At 42.1% G+C, this 21,040-nt stretch overlaps 4 protein-coding genes across 8 annotated transcripts; 2 read left to right on the top strand and 2 right to left on the bottom strand.

The window, feature by feature from the left end:
* Positions 1 to 1,673: 1,673 nt before the first annotated feature.
* On the bottom strand, positions 1,674 to 5,350 carry LOC127760571 (uncharacterized). Its single transcript, XM_052284853.1, has 6 exons — positions 5,032 to 5,350; positions 4,222 to 4,335; positions 3,939 to 4,118; positions 3,336 to 3,434; positions 2,570 to 2,812; positions 1,674 to 2,311 (listed from the first exon to the last, which is right to left on the bottom strand). The coding sequence occupies exons 2-6, from the start codon at positions 4,294 to 4,296 to the stop codon at positions 1,952 to 1,954; spliced, it is 957 nt and encodes a 318-aa protein (XP_052140813.1). The 5' UTR covers positions 4,297 to 4,335; positions 5,032 to 5,350; the 3' UTR covers positions 1,674 to 1,951.
* A 4,599-nt stretch (positions 5,351 to 9,949) lies between these two features.
* On the top strand, positions 9,950 to 13,668 carry LOC127773857 (pre-mRNA-splicing factor SPF27 homolog). Of its 2 annotated transcripts, none has more exons than XM_052300065.1 (7): positions 9,950 to 10,285; positions 11,517 to 11,692; positions 12,310 to 12,393; positions 12,725 to 12,794; positions 12,872 to 13,005; positions 13,076 to 13,134; positions 13,242 to 13,668. In XM_052300065.1, exons 1-6 carry the CDS (start codon positions 10,037 to 10,039, stop codon positions 13,131 to 13,133), a joined length of 771 nt encoding a protein of 256 aa, XP_052156025.1. In that variant the 5' UTR covers positions 9,950 to 10,036; the 3' UTR covers position 13,134; positions 13,242 to 13,668. The 2 variants fall into 2 exon arrangements, with proteins under 2 accessions (XP_052156025.1, XP_052156033.1); XM_052300073.1 differs by having other exon boundaries at positions 13,247 to 13,668.
* A 1,296-nt stretch (positions 13,669 to 14,964) lies between these two features.
* On the top strand, positions 14,965 to 16,721 carry LOC127773849 (uncharacterized). Its single transcript, XM_052300051.1, has one exon. The coding sequence runs from the start codon at positions 15,169 to 15,171 to the stop codon at positions 16,540 to 16,542; it is 1,374 nt and encodes a 457-aa protein (XP_052156011.1). The 5' UTR covers positions 14,965 to 15,168; the 3' UTR covers positions 16,543 to 16,721.
* An 85-nt stretch (positions 16,722 to 16,806) lies between these two features.
* Positions 16,807 to 20,731, bottom strand: LOC127773870 (ADP-ribosylation factor 2-like). 4 transcript variants are annotated; one of them, XM_052300084.1, is made up of 7 exons: positions 20,669 to 20,731; positions 19,462 to 19,630; positions 18,966 to 19,036; positions 18,621 to 18,740; positions 17,831 to 17,949; positions 17,293 to 17,374; positions 16,807 to 17,094 (listed from the first exon to the last, which is right to left on the bottom strand). In XM_052300084.1, exons 2-7 carry the CDS (start codon positions 19,607 to 19,609, stop codon positions 17,089 to 17,091), a joined length of 546 nt encoding a protein of 181 aa, XP_052156044.1. In that variant the 5' UTR covers positions 19,610 to 19,630; positions 20,669 to 20,731; the 3' UTR covers positions 16,807 to 17,088. The 4 variants fall into 4 exon arrangements, with proteins under 4 accessions (XP_052156044.1, XP_052156054.1, XP_052156059.1 ...); XM_052300094.1 differs by having other exon boundaries at positions 20,665 to 20,686; XM_052300099.1 differs by lacking the exon at positions 20,669 to 20,731 and adding an exon at positions 20,496 to 20,601.
* Between the last annotated feature and the right edge of the window lie 309 nt (positions 20,732 to 21,040).

The following is a 21,040-nucleotide window of genomic DNA, read 5'->3' on the forward strand; positions in this document are numbered from 1 at the left end:
GGAAAACACGGTTTATTTACTACTATTTTAATATTATAAATCGCTTTAACTTTTTTTAGAATTTTTAAAAAAGATGGTTAAATTTGTTGAAAAATATAGTAACATTTTCAAAAAAAATATTATCAAAATATATTTAATTTTATATTTAATGGAACTAATTCAGTGTGTTGTGTATGTTGCTAAATTTTTCTATAGATTTAGTTAAACCTAAAGAAGTTTAATTAGAAAAAAAAATAAAATGACTTATAATATGAGATACGGAGGAAGTAGATGGAAACTTCTGCTTACGATGGGCGATCTGATCATCTTATTCAGAAGAGCCAATCGGACCAAATGGTGTGGTGGATCTACAAAAGTTTTAGACCATAGGCAAGTATAGTTATATCAAGTGTTTACTAAAAGAAATTTATTTACAATACTAAAAGTTACGCTCAAATTATATTGCATGTTCGCCAACAAGTTATGACAACTGTCCAAGGTCGTCAATTGGTGGATCTATGTTAGGTTTGCTTCGACCTTAAAACACATATTTTCTTAGCTGAAGCTTTGAAGACACATCATGGATACAAGAAAAATAGTAGAATGGGGCTGTGTGGTTGTAGCCACAGTTACGACAAGATCATCTTAAGCTTGCCAAGGTGTCAAAGATTTTGACAATATAGCAGTTTTTATTGACAAATTTTGGTAGACTGATACACTATGAGAAACGTTTAGGGGTCTTTCCGACTAGCTTTATAAGGTGGTGGGTTTTGGAGCTAGCCGGTCTGGATTCGAAGCCTCGCTTATTCTATTTATTTGATATTAGGTTATTTCTTAATAATTGCGGTCTCTGATACACTAATACACTATGAGTCTATGACTATCAAACAAACAGGTACATATGCCACTTAGCAATCCTCAAGCCAAAACCGAGTGCTAAAGGTAAAACACACACATACACAAACAAAAAAATAATAATTCGGTAGCTCAAACAAGTAGGCCCGTGAACACCAGATCTGACAGATATACTTGCATAAAACATAACATGCATGTTCCCAGATATCCCTTTTGTTTTCGTAGTCTACGATCGATTTGTAACTCTGGAAAGTTGGTTTCTTTAAACGAGGCATGGGTGACCTTTTTGTTCCAGAGAAAAGGAATTCAGGAGTGCTCAATTCATGCAAGTTGAAGTGTACATATCATCAAATTATTCTGTGAGGAGGAATGCAACATGTTATCCATTCTGTTTTCTTCCCATTTATTATCGAGAGACGAGTGATTGCCCAAACTTTTCTCACGGATTTTCAATGATATCATGAACAGAAGATATACATAATTAATTATTATCCTCCAGCTCGTAAACTGGCGAAATGGGTCCAAACATTCATTCAGGTCTCTACACATACTCCTAGCTGACTGTCATTGACAAATTTGATTTGTCCCATCTCTCAAGTCTCAACCGAGCTAATGCTGAGTCAATCGAGCTTGACCATTTTAAGGGCTCCTTTAAAATGCAACAATTTTATAGGAATTAGCCCAATTCCCATAAAATTTGTTTCCAAATCCCATATCTTCAAAGGAGGCCTGAAGATGTACATCACTGACCAGCCATTTCCTTTCTAGCACAGCACGAAACAACACAAATGTCCAAAGCTAGCAAATATTCAGATGCACAGGAATTGAACGCATACAAGTACACGGCACATCAAATTATTTATTATGGAGGAATGCCACAGGGTATCCATCAGAATTTTTTTTCCGCCGGGCCAGCAGCAAAGAAATGCCCCGACCGAATTTATCCATCAGAATTTTCTCATTTATATTTCAGGAAGATGTCAATGCATCACAGCCGATGGTCCAAACGTTCCATCCTAGTTAGCTAACTGTATATATTGACCTATCCGATATTCCCAACCCATGACTGGAGCAAGCAAGCAGTTCAACTCAGCTAAGCACGAAGAGGGAGGAGCTCTCAAGCCAGTATGCTACCTCCCTCTTCGTGATTCGGGGAATCAGTTCCACTATAGAAGGAGGCCTCACTTGAGGCGTCCGAACCGCCACCATTAGCCTCCTTGTCAGCGGATACATGTGAATGGTCCTGAGGCAGGGTGATGCCGTTTGATTTGAATGAAGAACCCATCTTAATGTCATCGGCTCTCATACGCTCAGCATAGCTATTGTATTCGAAGGTAGCTGGATTCCTTCCTCCGAATGCTGAGTCGAGCTTGTCCAAGTCAAAGACGTCAGCCATTATCTTCTGGCTCTCTTTATCGCTGGAGTACACAAATTTCACCTTCTTGTAGGTCTCATGGTCCAAAAATGGCTTCACTATCTGCCAACAGTAACTAATGTTAGGCTACCTTATCTCATGACAACAGAGTAACACACTAAAAACAGATTAATTTTACTGTCCTTGAGAATATGCACACTTTGTAATGTTAATTTGTGGTTCAGTACCTCAACATTAGGGAGGTACCAAAACAATACACTAGCTAGTGTGGTTGAACGGTAAAAATCCTATATGGTAAAAAGACGGAAGAAAGAATAAGTGAATAACTGTACTCTCAAGATATTTTAAGGTTGTTCTCACCTTCCAGAAGGACTCAAATATCCTAGGAGGATTGTAAAGGATTGCTAACCCAAGCCTCTCAGGGTAACAGTCTTGCAAGACGTTCACAGTCTCTCGGGTCACTTTCAGCGGTGTGCTCCCCAATGTCCAACTCTGGAAGTCTGTCAGCCAGACCATCTTCTCTTGATCTTCCGTCAGGTTCATAATTGCTTTCTCCAGACAGTAAACAAGATATTTGATCTGTCCCTTTCCTGAAGTAGTGTTCTGTTGTGTTTCAAAGTTAAACATGTAAAATCAGCACATAGCATGCAATCAAACCAGAAACTGTTGTGGCATAGCTGTCACAAAATATTGGTTCATAACAAATGATCTAACAATGCACACACACACACACCCAATTGATTTGAGAAACAATAAGAAAAATCCGGAATAATAAAATTATAACCAAAGAGTGAGATTCTCCTTTTGGTTTTTCCAAATGCTGATTGACTTCAAGCTAAAATTGTAAAGATGTATGTATCCCTCCGTTATCCACATGGTCGATTTGATTCATAGCAGGAAGGATAACATGATAGCATTGCACACATTGGATGGAGAAGTAATTATGTCCCTTTTATCTGGAAGGTATAATCCCAATCTGATTTCAGAGCATACTAGATGGTTGGCAGATGTACAACTAATGCAGATGAGTAGATACATACAAAGTAAACAGAAAGCACGAGCTATATCAAAACAAGACTGTTATGATGTTAATGCATTCCTTTCTTCCTGCCGAAAGTGCACTAACCTCTAAGCCTGGCCTCAGGACAAGAACAGTTCTTCCATGTTTGTCCTTGTAGTCAGCCCTATATATCTTTCCTGTCTCTGCTTCATGTGCAACATCATCCTGAAGGTTGAAAGGACAATAAGATTACATTATGTTGTAAACCTGAAAATGCAGTTACTTCCTAAGTATCAAGAATGTTCTGCTTTAGCATCACAATGCTTTCTCCCCAATGATTCATAGAATGCTATCCTCCTATTAGCACAATCCTGTCTAAATTGACACTAACAGCAGTTATTCCTCCTGTCTACTCCCTCTTTCCACAAAATATAAGAATTCCAAGCGTAATTTGTCCATAAATATAAGGATTCCTATAGTGCCACTTGACCACCTCTCATTGAAATTACTTCCCACCTTACTCCCAACTACTCTTCCACCCCCCCCCCCCCCCAACCATCCCCCATTTAGTGAGGGGCACCAAAGTCTTTTAGTCTTAACCTTAATCCCTTCTAAACAACCTAGAAATTACCTATGGCTCTCAGCATCACCAATGTTTCAGTTATAATGCTATTTCTATTACAGCCCATAAAGAAATGCATATTCAATTGATGATTAACACAAGCATACCCAGTTAATCTTTTGTGGCATATATGACACCCGCCACTTTACAGCTGACTTCATCATTTTACTTGCTTTCTGCACGTTCCAGTTTCTTGCTCGAAGAAATCTCAGGCACGAGGCATCTGAAAGGAAATCTTGTATTTCTTCTGATGAGTGTTCACCAAGCTCCTTACGCAAGTCATTTATCTGTTCATCAGTAGATAGCACAACAACAAAGTAAATGGTTCAAAGCGAGAGTAACTAAATTAAATTACGAAGAGATATACAATCAAGAGATTTTTTTCAATACCTTCTCCTGCTGCTCTTCTAGGGTCAAGTTTTTCTCTGTTGTAGCACCATTGCTTGACTTGAATAGAAAGGACATTTTAGTACCTCGACAGAGAAGGGTCCACTAGATACGGAACTGAAAAGCAATAAATATCATCAGACATCTGAAGAGTACTAAATATGCACGAACTACTTTCTGTTCAGCTTCCTTGTATGAAGGCAACCATCTGAACTAAACAACAGAATAACAGCTTATGAGGCAGGTGCGAGAAAAAAACTTGCCGTTAACAAAAATTCAGTTTCATACAAAAGATAACAGAAAGTAACAACAAATGCTACTTTAAACTGATATCAGTACATGGTTAGCTAGCTGCTACCGCATGTAATTCATACGTGGCTGGAAGAGCAGTATCCTAAATGAGAAGCATTTCACAGAATTCAGAAGGCCGTGCTTCTGAAAAACCAGCCGATTCAGTTCCACAGAAGACAAAATTGCGACCCGAAACTGATTTCTTAAGTTAAATTGACCATCCAAGATGTCACTAAGTTAAAGTAGCATCACCATATACCGTATGAGCCAGATCCGGCAACGCTAAGTTTCTTGCAGATTTTACAAGACAAGTAGCCGAGTCAAGATCACGTCAACGCAAACAATCCCGGTGGCAATTGCTACTACTACATCTTCAATCCTAGTAGCACGACACAACACAGAACGAACACCCGCAATTCGAGCACGAACAGTCACAGATCGCCGCCGTATACCTAATGCTCCTCACATCAAAGATTAGGTAGTAGAGAAATCCGATCTTTGGCCGAGTAGAAGAAAACCAACCTGGATCGATGCACCCCCAGCCCCCAACAACCGGGGAGGCTCGCGGATCAGGGCCCGCCGCCTGGGCACGACGGCGAGGGCTGGGGTGGGGAGGTGGCGCCGGCCGAGGTGGGAGAGTGGTGGTGGTGGGGGTGGGGGTGACGTGAGGAGGGCGAGAGTGGAGACGGCGGTGGAACTGGAGGGTGAGGGTGGGGGGGGTTTTCCTAGGAAGGATGGTGGTGCGGTGCGGTGCGGCTGCCGTGGCGTGGTGTGGTGGTGGGCGGTGGTGCGGGTGCGGGCGTGGGAGACGGGACGCGCGCCGGGTGCCAAAGGCAAAGGCCCCCCGCGTGTATGACCTGCCAAAGATGCCGGGTCAAGCGCGGGGTCGGGGTGGGGGTGGTTAAGTATGATGCGCGATCACGGGAGCGCGGAGTGTGGACTGGAATGGAGTGCACCACCCAACGAGATATTACCACTCCGAGGGCAAGTACTCTCATAGATGCCACATAAGTTAAAATAGTGGGATGGAGGAGAGAAGAGATGAGAGAGATAAGCAGCCACCTCTCAGAGCACCCGCAATAGTTATCTATAGGCTCTCTACAAAAGATTCATGTCAGCATATTTTCCTATTTGGAAGAGATTAAATGAAGAGAGAGAGTAAAACTATCTACTAACCTGGAGATAGTCTATAGAGAAAAACGAGGCAATAGATTAGAGAGCTATAGATACCCATGTAGACATACTATTGAGATGGTTTACTATTAATCTAGTCTATTGCTGAGATGTACATGTTTTATAGAAAGCACCTTACTTTACCATTGCAGGTGATCTCATGTAAGAGGCAACCACTACACAAAATTCAAGACAAAAGGAGAGAGAGGAAGAGTAGATTGGGCAAACAAACATTGGGGCTAGTGTATTAGAATTAGTATAGATGTGATATATTGTACATGTTACCTCTATATTTATTAGTTGATGATGTGGTCAAGATTAGATGCAACATCCACCTCTTTTATAAAACTTGCCTTTATGCTCCGTTCGGTAGTACAAGTTCCCAGCTCCTCCTCCTCGTTTTCCGCGCGCACGCTTTTTTCAAATTGCTAAACGGTGCGTTTTTTGCAAAAAGTTTCTATACAAAAGTTGCTTAAAAAATCATATTAATCCATTTTTTAAAAAAAATAGCTAAAACTTAATTAATTACGCATTAAAACGCTGCTTCGTTTTGTGTGCCGGGGAGTGGGCTCCCGATCAGAACCTTAGAGCAGTAGACTATAAGCTAGCTGTAAACATATATCAATAATATAAAAGAGGGGGGAGAAGAGTAGGCTACAAATTTATTCAACTGAAGCACGGACTCGAATATACAGTATGTGTATGATAGGTGGAACCATATAAGTATATGTTTATAGATAACTATTGTATGAATTGACTATTAAGTTGGTTATAGGTGATTTAGAACTAGTAGTTGGCTATACTATTAAACTTGCTTTTACATGGGTAATTATTAAAGATTTATCACTGAACTACGAGTAATGAATCTTTAATTGTTATATCTTAAAAGTGGCAAATAAAAGAGTGCTCGCACAAGATTTTTTTTTTCTAAAACTAGTTTTACATGCAATACGTTATACGTGATCATGAGATTTTTTTTTTCTTTCACTTTTCTTGAGAGTTTTTTTAAGAGAGGTTTTTAAGGAACGAAGGAGAACAACTAAGCTGGTGGTTTTTTAAGTTCTTTTTCTTAAAAAATATAAAGAGATATAGCGGTTTTTTAAGAAACACTACGCTTTTAAACTACTTCAGTTGCCTTTGTTTTTATAATTTTGTAGAAATACATTATGTTTTAAAAATATACCCGTGTCACCGACCAACGGGCGATTAAAACATTGTTACCTCTTGATCGAGCGACACTGGGCCATGTCGTTTCTCAATTCAAAAACAGCATAACTGACACTAGCTAAGACGGCAAGACGCAACAGGCAAGTGAGCGGAGGAGCACCTAGCACAAGCATATGCCAGCAGGCGGTGGTGCGGCGCGTGCGAGCAAAGTCACATTGAGGACACAGTCTCACCAGGTATCCGATGTATGATAAGCTCTGTTCAGGAGACGCATTATTAATTGAGTATTTGCTTTTCTTAAAAAGAAATGGATTAATATAATTTCTTAAAGCAACTTTCGTATAGAAACTTTTTTTAAAAAAAAACACATCGTTTAGTAGTTTAAAAAGCGTGCGCGTGAAAAACGAGGACAAGGGGTTGGAAACTACTACTACCGAACGCAGGAACACGAGGATCGACTCCTCTCAATCAGCAATAAATGTAGGGCTTGTTTTGCGTCGGTAGGACATGAGGACAAAATTTCTGAAGATATATTCATACAAACTACTGTAAAAGGTTTATTTTCTCCATTTTTAAATATTTGCACTGAGGCACTATCGATACGTGCTTTTGACAACTTTTTTCTTTAAAAACATAAATACTTAGAATATAAAACATCTTCTTTTGTCAAAGTTTGCTGTGCGCTGAACATCTAAGCTAGTGAAAAGTAAATTCTAAAATGCTTTCGGGATGAGCCACATCATCCAGTGAACAATGGTTATTGCATCGAGAAAAAGACAAAATAAAAGAGAAGAGAGTTGAGCCATCGATTATAAAGGGAAAAATGGATGATGAATTTCTGGAACCTTCCAACAATTTGAAAATGAGAGAGAGAAAGAGCAAAGAAAGAAATGTAGCATTGGAAAAGAGTGGGAGAGTCAGCTAGCTTATGGCATGTGATAATTTTGCACTATGCACACTCAATAGAAATTATGTTACAAATAAAATCTCATCCTTTATTTACAAATAATAATTCAAACTTTTTTATAAATGGACTATCGGCTTATAGGCTTATATTTTATCTATAGATAATCCTTACAACCTACTAATTCCAAATTACTGCTGTAACTTGAATGTCAAAATTTGTTATCACATAACATACTAATAAAATTTGCTATGATTTTAATGTTGTACTTTGGTTCACTTCTTTAGCATAAAAGCTAATAGATTGGGCTTAAGAATGAGTGTTTCACCTACCGATACGCTTTCAGGTTATAGCTGATCAACTACACTTCTCTCAACACATACTTAACAGAATGAAACGATGTTTATTGATGCCAATTTAAATTACATGCTCATGTACACATATAACATGATGGTTAAAGTCACGCGAACAAGCGACATTATATGCTAGTAAAGTTGATGGATGGTTTGGTTTGAAGCCAAAACTTACATACCAAAATATTGGCATTTTAAATAATCATTTTGGTAATGTTTGGTTTGTTACCAATCCTTGCCAATACCACATAAATGTTGCCAAAATATTGGCATTGGCAAAAACTTACCTATGATTTGGCATTGCCAATAGTTTGACATGGTTGCAAACCAAACAAGCCCTGAAACTTTTGTTCATTGTAGCCTAGCCATCTTAAAATTACTATTAGGAAAAATTGAAATATATAGTAATAATTTGAAATTACCAAGTAAATGCTTCCGGAGGGAGTATGTTTCTTTTTTTAAAAAAAAAGAAAAAGGAAATCTCCGCCAGAACGCCACCCGGCATCGTCTGGACTCTGGATCCTCCTGGATCCATGCTAGAGGCCTAGAGCCATAGATTACTGATTTACTGTACATACTTTCAACATGGCATGTTCTTCTCGAATGGCTCTCGGCGTTTTGTTAACACAAAGGGGCGTAATGTGTCATGTCGAGTTGTCAACGAAGATGGTAGAGGGATTCCATCAGGCTGAGCGCAGATCGGAATCTATCTATGAGGGCATTCTAAATGTATATTTAGTAAGTGGATAGTAAGGTAGGACCCATAAAACTAGATAGTAGTTATTTTGATTCTCACAATGTATAGGTAGTAAGCTGGGTCCCACATTTAAGAAGATAAGAAGAGTGGATGGGTGAAGTAGAAAGAAAGAATGAGAGAGAATAGAGTTTTAATATTTGTTTATTACTTGTTACCTGGTAGTAGTGCTACTACCCAGATGATACTATTGCCCATTTTATTACATGCCCCATAATGGTGAACCAGGTAGTAGGGCTTCTTACTACCTACTTTTTAGCACACTGTGGATGCCCTGAGTATAAATGATAATGATGTGGTATACAGTTAATTACTAGTGACGTGGACACGCTTTAAGATGCTCTAGTCTCTTTCACAGGGCAAATCTCGTGTTCAATAGTACTATAGGAGTAGCAGCCAAGGAGCAGTTTATTTAGTATTATGTACTCCTCCGTCTTAAAAAAATCTAACTAAGACTTTGATGCGACATAATATAGTACAACAAATCTGGACAAACCTATCTCCTCTTTTTTTCCTCCTTTTTTTTCTCTTCCAAATTTCTCTCTCCATAAATATTTTCATTTTGAAATTATCATTGTTTAAGATGTGAAGTGGCAAGTTTGTTCTCATGCAAATGCTTTCCATCTACAGTAAAAAAAAATTTCACTAATTGAATAATCAAAATTTCAATTTTTGGTCAATGAGATATAGCAAAATACATATGCGTCGAATTATGGAATAGCCACCCGATCGATTTTGTGAGGCTATTGAAAAGTGTACGTAAAGGATTCTCCGTGTGATGACGCATGAAGCAAGCGTAATTGGGCTCAATGCTATATATGATTTCTAACTTTGTTTTGCCATTGTTTTATTTATCTTGTTTTAGTTTGTCATTTAAATTGGCAGAGTTTCTACCCATCGTAAAAATTATCTTCAAACCCAGCGCCATTTTTGCTAGTTATAAACTTATAAATAAAGAAAGCGCTGGCCTGCACCTGTCTGGCCCAATCGGCTGGGCTTGCAGCCACTCTTGGGCCTTGGGCCAGTGGGCCGTAAGGGAAAGAGAGAGGAAGACACGAGCTTTTCTCCTCCTCTTCCTCTCCCTTCGCCCGCGGCGACAACCCTGAACCCTCCTCTCTCCTCTCCACCACCTCCCCTGCGACCAGCGGCGCGCGGCAGCGGCAGGCGGCCACCGGGATGGCGTCGTCGTCGGGGACGAGGGAGGTGCTCATGCTGGAGGCCCCGCCGGCGCCCTTCGGGGCGCCGTGGCGCGCGCCGCCGGACGCGGAGGCCGTGGACGCGCTGCCCTACATCGACGGCGACTACGGCGACCCGGCGGTGAAGCGGGAGGTGGACCGGATGGTGGAGGAGGAGATGCGGCGCGGGAGCCGCAAGCCCGCCGACTTCCTCCGCGACCTCCCCCCCGTCCCCGCCATCGGGTTCGAGGTAGATTCGCGATCTCTCATCTCCTCTCCTCTCCTTGTGGGTTCTTGGAGCAGCTCTAGTTCAGCGTCGGGGTCGTTGCGTTCAACTATCTTTTCAGGCGAAAAAAAATAGAACTGTATCTTTTCTTTCGAATGTGATTCGCGTTAGGGTTCTAGCTACTTGTAAGAATGAAACGGGTTAGAGGCTGGGGGGTGTATAGGGTTAGTAGTTGTGTACTTGAAAGTGAGAGCACATTGCTAAATACTGTACATTATCCTCCTTTAGAACTGTGCTTATAACTATGTTTTGGTGGCGGAATTTTGGATTATAGTTGAGCTAATTAACTGAGTATATGTGGCTTGCTTGGATTTGTATAGAACTTTTTTTTTTTTGTAAAGCTTAATGTTTTGCTCTGCTATAATGTCTGTATGTTAACGTTGATCCTGAAAAGAACAAGAGAGTATTTTTTTCTGTTGCCACATGCTTCAATTGATTAGCTCGTATGGAGGACAGATGCCTGATGGTCCGTGCCTTCAAATTTTCTGAAATAATAATAATTGATAGTTTTGACTAGATCCACCCTGCTGCAAACAGAAAAGCAACATATTTTGGCTGCAAATATTTAACTTTTTTACTTAGCAACATTTCTTGACCACCAAATGAACCTATTGATTTGATCGGTTACTTGAAATTAAGTATACAATTTGAGGCACCAAGAACTGAAATATAAGCTCTTTTCCATGTTCTGTGTGCATTGAGCTAAACCGACAGGCAATTTGAACCTGTGGCAGTCAATAATATGACCTAAGGTATCAAAAGTGCACACGGCAGTCAATGAAGAATAGTTATTATAAGAAAAAAGAACTAAATTGAATGGGCATTCACGCTTTGATGATTTCATCTGAATAATTCTTATGAGATGTACCAGTCTAGGTGTTTGCATCATATTAACTCTGCTCCAAAATAGTTGTTTTAGAGCTCAGAGAGCAAGGAAAGGGTTAATACCTTTTTTTTCACAAAGTTTGCCCTTTTGGATGATATAATCTGTGCTTATCTGTGCAATTGAGTCATATTTGAAGATACATACAGCCATTTAATTCGTTGTAGGCTTGTATTGCTTATTGAAATTATACAAAATATTTGAATCACAATTTGGGTTTCATTTTTTTAGAACTTATGCCTCATCATGTGAATATGTTTACAACCTTATGAGTTTTTATTATTTGATACTCATTTTGCACATCTGTTCTAGAATCATCCTATGCTTGCTAAAGAGTACGAGCGTGTTAGAGCTGGGAAACCTCCTGCTACCATAGAGATGTCCCGCTATGGTTTGGAGCCACCCCCAGCGAACAAGAGGAATGATGTTGCTGCATGGAGGCAGGCTCTAAGAAATGCTCAGAGCCAGCTGCACCATCAAATCATAAGGTAAGAGTAGAGAGCCACAGGGTACTGAACTAATGAAATTTACCATCAAAGGTGCAGTATTGTTGAACGTTGTGCATTTGATTGTGAGGATCACAGGGACCAGTGTCTTCCTGTGGCATGTCCTTTTGATAATTTTTCATTACCATAATAGCTTTTAAGCTTTCCCTGGTGTGGAAAACATAGACTTCGAGAATAGTATCAGAGTAGATAGGATGGGCTGCTTGACAAAGGTTTCTGCAGTCTGTTTAAAATAACAAGCAGTATTATTTTGATAAAAGAGCATGTTTTTTGGATACACTGACAATTTGTAAATTGGAGGATTGTATAATGCTCATAGCAGAAGACTTTTCCTTGTACTTTACTAAATGTATCTTGGGTAAATTAAGATATTTGATCATGTATTGCCTAATATCAGCTTCAACAGTTTACTTGACAATGGGAGCTCCTAGGTTAGTTATGATTGAATATGTAAAGCTTCGATCATGTTACTTCAGAATTCGACTGCTGTACGCACTGTGTAGGATATACTGCTTTTTTCTGACCATGGTTTCTTATCATCTATGGAGTCAGCATACTTCTATGCTATTATTAGTTTTGAAATAAAGTTAATATTGCAGGATAGAGAATCTGGAGCTTATGCTGAAGTATGGTGTTGAGGTTTGGAAGCTTCAGAATAGACAAATGGAATCAGTTTTGTCTAGGTAGGCTATTGTGACATAAGTTTATTATCTTTGAATTTGGAGCTACGTATCCTGTGTTATTCATGAGATTCATTTAGAGCCATTTCAGTACTCCTGTTTGTAGACTCTGGTCTCATATGTTGATAGTGTAGCTTAGCTGTTTAAACTTCCAGTAAAGCACTTATTTTGATATTTGAAGCACTTATTTCGACATTCTTGTAAGTCTCAATGCTACTTATCACTGTAACAGTATGGATGGTAGATTATTTCTATGCCTGATTGCATGGTATCTAAGACGTCGAATATAGCATTTATCATTCTAGCAGCATATGATGGGTTGATCTCTTTATAGGATGCAAAATATGGCTGTCGAATACAATGAGAAGATAGAAACTGTCAACCGCGAGAGGAAATTTCACCAGGTAATTATATTACTCCTGCTCTTGTTCTTAACCACGGCATATTTCACAGCCAAGCTGATTATTTGTGTTTTGATCAGCAAAACACTGGTGGTCAACTCCATGCCTTGACGACGGAATGGCAGGAGCTGTGTCAGAAAAATATAGCTATTCAAGCTGCATGTGTTGATCTGCAGAATCAGATTGATCAGCTTAAACTTGGAGCTAAAGAATTGTACTCCCCCTCTCTCCCTACTTTCCTCCCTCTCTCTCCACATCCACATGACTAACAGATTCCTTAACAGGGGAATGCCCATCGATGACAGCACCGGAACTAATCAGCAAGCATCATCAGCCATTTGAGGTACTATTTGTTATTTTGTTCTCAAAGAAAGCAGTATTCTTAGGAGTATTGAAGTTAAGTCAAGAGACAAAATCTACCTTCATCATGCTTACAAGTTTTTACCACAGCACAGATACATAGGTAGCAATGGAGGTGAGACAATTCCATGAGATGGGAGCTGGAGGTTTCCATCAAGGCACATCTGTTTGCATGATCTGCAGTTGCCAAATCCAAGATAACAATCTAGGCGATTACCTTGACAACCCGCACTTGTGATTGTATTCCGTTATCCATTTTTCGAGGACTTGTGTGCATATGGAGACCTGATAGAGAAACAGATCGTATGCATGCTGTGTTTCTGTTCCAAGTGATCTAACCTGTGTGAGAGGCAGAAATCTCATCACTGAAATAGAATGTACCTTGACATTGAAGCGTCAGTTAAGGTTTTTGTTATTTATGTTGACATGTTTGTGTACTCTTCCTGCTGTTACCATACAGTTTTACTAAACATGAGTTGTACTAACCATGGAGGTTGATATGGAAATAATTACTACCTCCATCCTAGAATAGAAGTACCGACAGGATCTTTGTTCAGATCACTAGTAATAGGAGATGGTCCATTCCATCCATCCGGTTTTAGGTTTTTATATTTTGAAATGGACATAGTATTATACTTAGCATGTCATGGATTGAATTATTGAAGTAAGCCCACCTTCCTGGTCGGCGTAGTCCCTTGAGGCCATCTCTAAGTTTGTAATGAAAAACAACTATAGTTCACCTAGAGCGTGAATACTCTATTTTGATTTTATGAACCACACCTCAAAAGAAAATCTTAGTTTTGAAAGCACTAAAGCAACTAGAAGTTCATTTTCCGGCATTTATTTTTTTTGTTTTAAAAAAATACTCCATGTAAGAAACAAATCTTCAGCTTTAAAACCAAACATTATTCAACTACTATAAAAGCTATCAAATTTAACCTTCAACATGGTATCTTCTCATGTTGAAGAAATGTTTTTGAGTTATTTTAAAACACAGATAGATCATATGATCCAATTAACCCTATTCTGCAAAAGGCAGTAGCATCTAAGTAGGGATGGAACCGAGCCGGAAACAAGATAAAACTTGAGCTCGGCTCGGCTCGTTTCCTGGCTCGAGCCAGCTCAAGCTGGCTTGCAAGCCTTCTTGTTAAAACACCTATTCATATATATTTTGTAATTATTAGAAAAAGTAAAAACAAATCATCAACATATAAAATTTAAATAAGTTTGTTTATTCAATTCTTCAAAATCTTAATGATAAATTTCAAGTTGACAAATAATAACACCATATAAAGTAAAATAATCGATATAAACACACGATTACCTAGGCTCACAAGCCAAAACAAGCGGCTCGCGAGCTAGCTCGGCTCGGCTCATTTTCAGCAATGAGCTGAAAAGGAGGCTTGGGCTTGGCTTGTTTGGCTTACGAGCCGAGTCAAGCCAACCAAGCTCGAGTCAAGCCTAAGCTGAGCTCACGAGCCTAAACTTTTTTTTCCACCCCTACACCTGAGGTCCTAGGTTCGACACCCCATGGGAGCGAATTTTCTAGGATTTAGCGGCGCTGTGCTTTCAGTGGTAGGCGACGTACCCGTCGACAGCGAGGCGCTGACTTCGTCAATCTCTCCAGGATTTGCCGGCCTATTCTTCGAAGATGCTCATAGGGGTAGGGTTTGCGTACGTGTGTTCATAGGGTGAGTGTGCGTGCGTTGTGAGTGTCTGCGTTGTACTGTGTAATTCTAAAAAAAAAACCCTATTCTAGCTACAAAGAAATAAGCATCGAAACACAAAGGTTCATTTGAAAATCTCTGAAATTTCATCAAACCCCCCTGTCCAAAATTCATAAAAAAAATTTGAGCTGTGGCGCCATCTCCCATCCCACCCAGCTTTTGCTGTACCACCATGCCGCGACCGGAGCTACACTCCAATCTCCCACTCGATCCCCACAAAAACAATTTGGGTAAATTCGACAACGCCGCTACACTCCAATCTTCCACTCGCATCTCATCTCGCATCAACCATGGCCGCCGCCGTCGCCGCCGCCGCCTGCCACTCCCCGGCGCGCCTCGTGGTCACCTGCTCGAGCTCCGCCACGCCCGCGCCGCCGCGGCGCCCGCTGCGGGTGGCCGTGGTGGGCGGCGGCCCCGCGGGCGCGTCGGCGGCCGAGGCGCTGGCGTCGGCGGGCGCGCAGGCGTTCCTCCTCGAGCGCAACCCGTCGGGCGCCAAGCCCTGCGGCGGCGCCATCCCGCTCTGCATGCTCGACGAGTTCGCCATCCCGCGTGACCTCGTCGACCGCCGCGTCACCCGCATGCGCGTCCTCTCGCCGTCCAACCTCGCCGCCGACTTCTCCCGCGCGCTGCCCCCGGGCGCCCACATCCCCATGCTCCGCCGCGAGGTGCTCGACTCCTTCCTCCGCCGCCGCGCCGCCGACGCCGGCGCCACCCTCGTCCCGGGCCTCGTCACCTCGCTCTCCCTCCCCGCCGACCCCGCCACCGACCCTTACCTCGTCCACTACATCTCCTCCGACTCCGGTGGCCCCTCCTCCTCCCGGTGCGTCCTCGAGGTCGACGCCGTCATCGGCGCGGACGGCGCCAACAGCCGTGTCGCCCGCGAGGTCGGCGCGGGGGACTACTCGACGGCCATCGCGTTCCAGGAGCGCATCCGCCTCCCCGACGAGGCCATGGCCTACTACGACGACCTCGCCGAGATGTACGTCGGCGGCGACGTCTCCCCGGACTTCTACGGCTGGGTCTTCCCCAAGTGCGACCACGTCGCCGTCGGGACGGGCACGGTGGCCGCCAAGCCGGAGATCAAGAGGCTCCAGTCGGGCATCCGCGCGCGCGCGGCGGGCAAGGTCGCCGGCGGCCGCGTGGTCAGGGTGGAGGCGCACCCGATCCCGGAGCACCCGCGCCCCCGCCGCGTGGTGGGGCGCGTGGCGCTCGTCGGCGACGCGGCGGGCTACGTCACCCGGTGCTCCGGCGAGGGCATCTACTTCGCGGCCAGGTCGGGGCGCCTCTGCGGCCGCGCCATGGCCGACGAGTGGCGGCTCACCGGCGCGGTGACGGAGGCCGGGATACGGGCGGGATACCTCCGGCGGTGGGACGACGAGTTCCGCCCCACGTTCCGGTTCCTGGACCTGCTGCAGCGGGTGTTCTACGGCGGGAACGCCGGGAGGGAGGCGCTGGTGGAGATGTGCGCCGACGAGCACGTGCAGCGCCGGACGTTCGACAGCTACCTGCACAAGCGGATGGCGCCCGCCGAGCCGTGGGGGGACCTCCGCCTGCTGTGGCGCACGGCGGCGGCCATGGTGCGCTGCGGCGTGCTCGGCAGGGAGGTCGAGCGCCTCCGCCGTCTCGAGCAGCAGGCCGCCGACCAGGTGCTCCTCCGCCATTGAAGATGTGTGTACTGCTCTGCTCTCTCTCTTTCTCATGTTTTGTAGTAGCAACTCTGCATTTGCAAATTGCAATAGTATCTTACATAAAGATGCTGCTGCTAGTAATAAGCATGGTAATTTTTGGGATGCTTTAACTTCTAAGCAATAATATGTGACATTTTTATTCAGTTTAGTGGAAATCCCAGTTGTCATGAATTCGTGATGATTGTTATGTGTACCAGTACTCAACACATAGGGAATTTAGTGGGCATTAGCAACGATTAATTGAGGAAAAGAACTGCATTACTCGGGTATATCGTATATGAATATATGATATAGTTCAAGCTGACAATTAGTCTCTTAATAATACCGGAAGGGGTTGTAGAGAGTAGCTAGGTAACATAACAAACCAGATCTGAAAAGCCTAACGAAGAAATACAATATATTCAACGAACACTCCAGTGAAATAATAATCCAAATCTCAGCATCAAAATGACCAGCTCATCCGTTCTCCTGAAAATGTAGCTGCAATGTAATCCAGCTAAATGTGGTCTTCTGGACATCCAATCAGGCCTGCAGTCAATTGAAAGATGAGAGCGTGACAGATACTGTAAAAAGAACTAAACTACCAATCAAATTTTATCAATATAACAACACTTTGGGAAAGGAGTTGGCATCTCTTAAGCTTCAAACCATGTACCACCATCTTTCAAACACCCTCATGGTACAATTGCATGACAAAGTAATGTGGTAATGGCACATGGGAACTACCTTGTTTGCAATGTTGCTCGAGAGCCAGTCAAGGCCCTCGTATAAACCCTCTCCTGTTGTGGCGCATGTACTCTGGATATACCTAAATGACAGCAAAATCCAACAGGTTATGATATGTAACAATAGCATAATATTTTCAAGGAAAAGAAGGAAAAGTTATTGATCCATTGTTAAGGTGATTCTATTCATCATGTAATAATGAGCCACATAATTTGTATGGCGAACATCACTAAAAAGTTTTATAGATCTAGGATGGTTCTTGGTGAAAATATGTATATGGCAGAAGATACATACGGAGTAACAGTTATTCACCTCCTATGACTTATTTAGTTTGAGATAAAAAAGAGTTGAACCACAAAGTGGAGTAAGGTAAACCAAAAGGCTGATTCAGTAAAATATTAAAACATAAAAGTTTAAAATTGAAAGATAGAAATCGACAAACCAGAATACAAGACCATCAAATTTAGTACAAAAATAGGAATGGATGTGATGAGAAGTAGACAGCATACAAGTGACAACAAAAGCAACCATATATTACCAGTGGCGTTGGCGCAGGGAATGGAGACCAAGCTTATCTGTGATCTCAGCAGCATTCATTGCATTAGGAAGATCTTGCTTGTTAGCAAAAACCAGCAAGACCGCATCCCTCAACTCATCCTGCAAATGCCATATGACTGAATGCTTAAAGCAGTGATTTAAAAGAATTCCTATATGCATGCAAGTCCAAGTGTATATGAAAGCAAAATTCAGGATTCTAATTGCCTAAGAGGATAGATTCCTTAACCATATGGAACTAATATCTAGCAACATTTTGCATAGGCACGTCTTAAGCTCTGAAAAACATATGCTATGTGTGTAATAGTGTGTGGCATACCATGACATATTTTGGACAGCATAGATTTTTTAAAAAAATTCTGGGAAAACGATATAGTAACAAAAAATTATGAGGATATGTCAGAAGTGTAGGAACATGCCCAATATCTGTATTGATGAGTTAATAAGTATTGCAAGCTTAGGAAAAAAAACTTAAACCTACTACCACTTATGAGCTTATCTGAGAAAAAAAAAGGGTACTTGTGTATGAATATGACGAACTAACAATAAAATATGTGACATCAGAAAATGAGTATTTTATAATGGTATGTCCAATTTACGGCACAAACTATTTGGAGGTGGTTATATGCTTAAAAATGTTAGGTAGTATTCTGAACAAGAAATAGGACGAAGTTAACAAAATCAAAGGCATGTTCAGCATACATCTTATATGACAGAACAAAGTTATCCATGTAACAGGTTTAGCCAGAAACGATCCTTAAAACAAAGTTTACCTCATTAAGCATCCTGTGGAGTTCATCCCTTGCCTCAACCACACGATCTCTGTCGTTGCTATCAACAACAAAGATGAGACCTTGAGTGTTCTGGAAATAGTGCCTCCACAAAGGTCTGATCTGTAGTTTAGAAAACAGAATGTTATGAAAAAAAAAAAGTTTCTAAAACCCTGTGAGCTGTGACCATATATTAGTATGAAGTTCATATATTCCCTACTGTCTGATGTGTTTAAAATATTCCAATACAGCACAATGGAGAATCTACTGCTGATTGCTGATTGTAGAAGTACCTTCTGAAGTGAAAAGTGATTTTGGTTAAAAAAGCAAGAATGAATTATTTTTTACCTTGTCTTGACCCCCGACATCCCAGACAGTGAAGCTAATATTCTTGTAGTCAACAGTCTCCACATTAAACCCTAGACATAAAAAAAAGTAACTTGTTGATTTGCCCTCTTTACAAGCATTATTTCAAAAATGAACAACTATATCTCATCTGTCTAACAGTAATATTTTGCACTTGCACATATATATATATATAGCCATACAAGCGTGCAACCATGTTTGTTCATATTTCCAAAATTATCAGGTTGCAATATGAAAATGGATACAAAATAATGCAAGTGAGTCACTAAACACAATTGTAAACTAACATCCACCAAGCAACCAATGGAAGAAATCCAGCCCTTTTTCATATAAGGGACCGACCTTCTATGTGATCTGTTTTTCTTTTTAACGACACTACAGTTTGAACCTAACCTACCGACCACAAAGTAGGGAGTATATGAATGTACTTAATAGACACATCCAGTCAAAACATATAAAGTATCGAATAGGTTTTTACCTATTGTCGGAATGGTGGTGACAATCTCTCCAAGCTTGAGCTTGTAGAGAATTGTGGTTTTACCAGCTGCGTCGAGACCGACCATGAGGATCCTCATCTCCTTCTTGGAGAAGAGGCGGCTGAAAAGCTTCGTGAAAGTGAGCCCCATCTTGCCGCAGTTGTGCAAGCCCTTAAACAACCAAGAATCAATATGAGATATGATACAAAAGCACATGCAGGCAAAGTTCACAATGTAAATCTCAGATCAGATGATGGAAGACCAAAACCAAAATGGGCTCCATAGTTCAGTTAGTTAAATCACAATTCATTCAAACGAACCAGATCTTTTGCAAACGAGAAAAGTATATAAGGATATCGACATTAAGTACTCCCGTCACGCCGTTGTCTTTTAGCATGACGTTTGACATCTTACTAAAAAAATATATAAATACCATTATTTTGTTGTAACTTGGTTTATCATTAAAACTATAATCTTAACTTGATACTTTTACATATTTATACTAAATTTTTGAACAAGACGTTATGTGAAAAGTCAAGAGTGTTATACATAAAAACCGGAGGTAGTATTTGGAACGGCACCGTGATCCCTCAGGCAATGCAAAGAAAACAGCATCTACAGACTATGATTTCACATCCCACCAGTAAACAAAATTCACAGACCAGTCTGCTGTGCGAAGGATCTATGCAACGCAACGCAACACAACACAACACGATGCCACTGGATTAAAATGAACAATATGCAAGTCTAACACGTGAAAAAGGCCGGCAATGGAAACGGCTAGGCGATCACCTCAGCCAAAGCAAACAACGGATCGCCGGCCGGCCAGAAGCTCATCTACGGACTAACAATTCCGCACCTCACGCACGAACGAATTCCGCAGACTCGTAGAGGCCTCCCAAGGATCTACGCAACGGAACACAACACACAGCACCACGCCATTTTCTCGAGGAAAAAAAATTCTGGATCGAACCGAACGAGATCTACACACGCGCGACGCCATTGGAAGTTTACGCACCACACGCTACGAACTCACTCGGCTACACAGATCTACGCCTCCACTCCACGGATCTGGGCCTGGGCAGCAGCAGCAGCATCGCCGATTCGCCGCCAGCGCCAGCGCCACCGCATCCCTCCCCAGCAATGCCCCGAGGGCGAGGCGGAGATCGGAGAGGAGAGGAGAGAGGGAAAGGAGTTGGGCGTACCAACCTTGCTGGAGATCGATCTCGTGCGCGCGCGTGGCCTCTCTCATCTCCTCCCCACCTCGTCGAGCCGAAGAAAAAGGAGACGACGCCTCGACGCGCGGTGGTTGCTGCGGAGGGAGGCTTCGAGCCGCCGCGGTGGGTGGACGCGGTCTACGTGAGCCGGGTGTGGTGGACTGGTGGTGGTGGTGGTCTAGGTAGAGTGCGGTGCACGTGAGACGGGTGCAGGAGAGAGCGGTGCTTCTCATTTGAAGCTTCAACGTGCAACCGACGCTTTCTCTAAGTTTCATTTTTTAAACCATTTTAAAATTGAGGGAGCTTCTAACTTCTCCCAGAAGCTCCAGCTGTCCTAAATAGTCTAGATTTTTATTTAGATTTT

The sequence above is a fragment of the Oryza glaberrima genome, chromosome 1 (genome assembly GCF_000147395.1).
Source record: "Oryza glaberrima chromosome 1, OglaRS2, whole genome shotgun sequence".
NCBI lineage: Eukaryota > Viridiplantae > Streptophyta > Magnoliopsida > Poales > Poaceae > Oryza > Oryza glaberrima.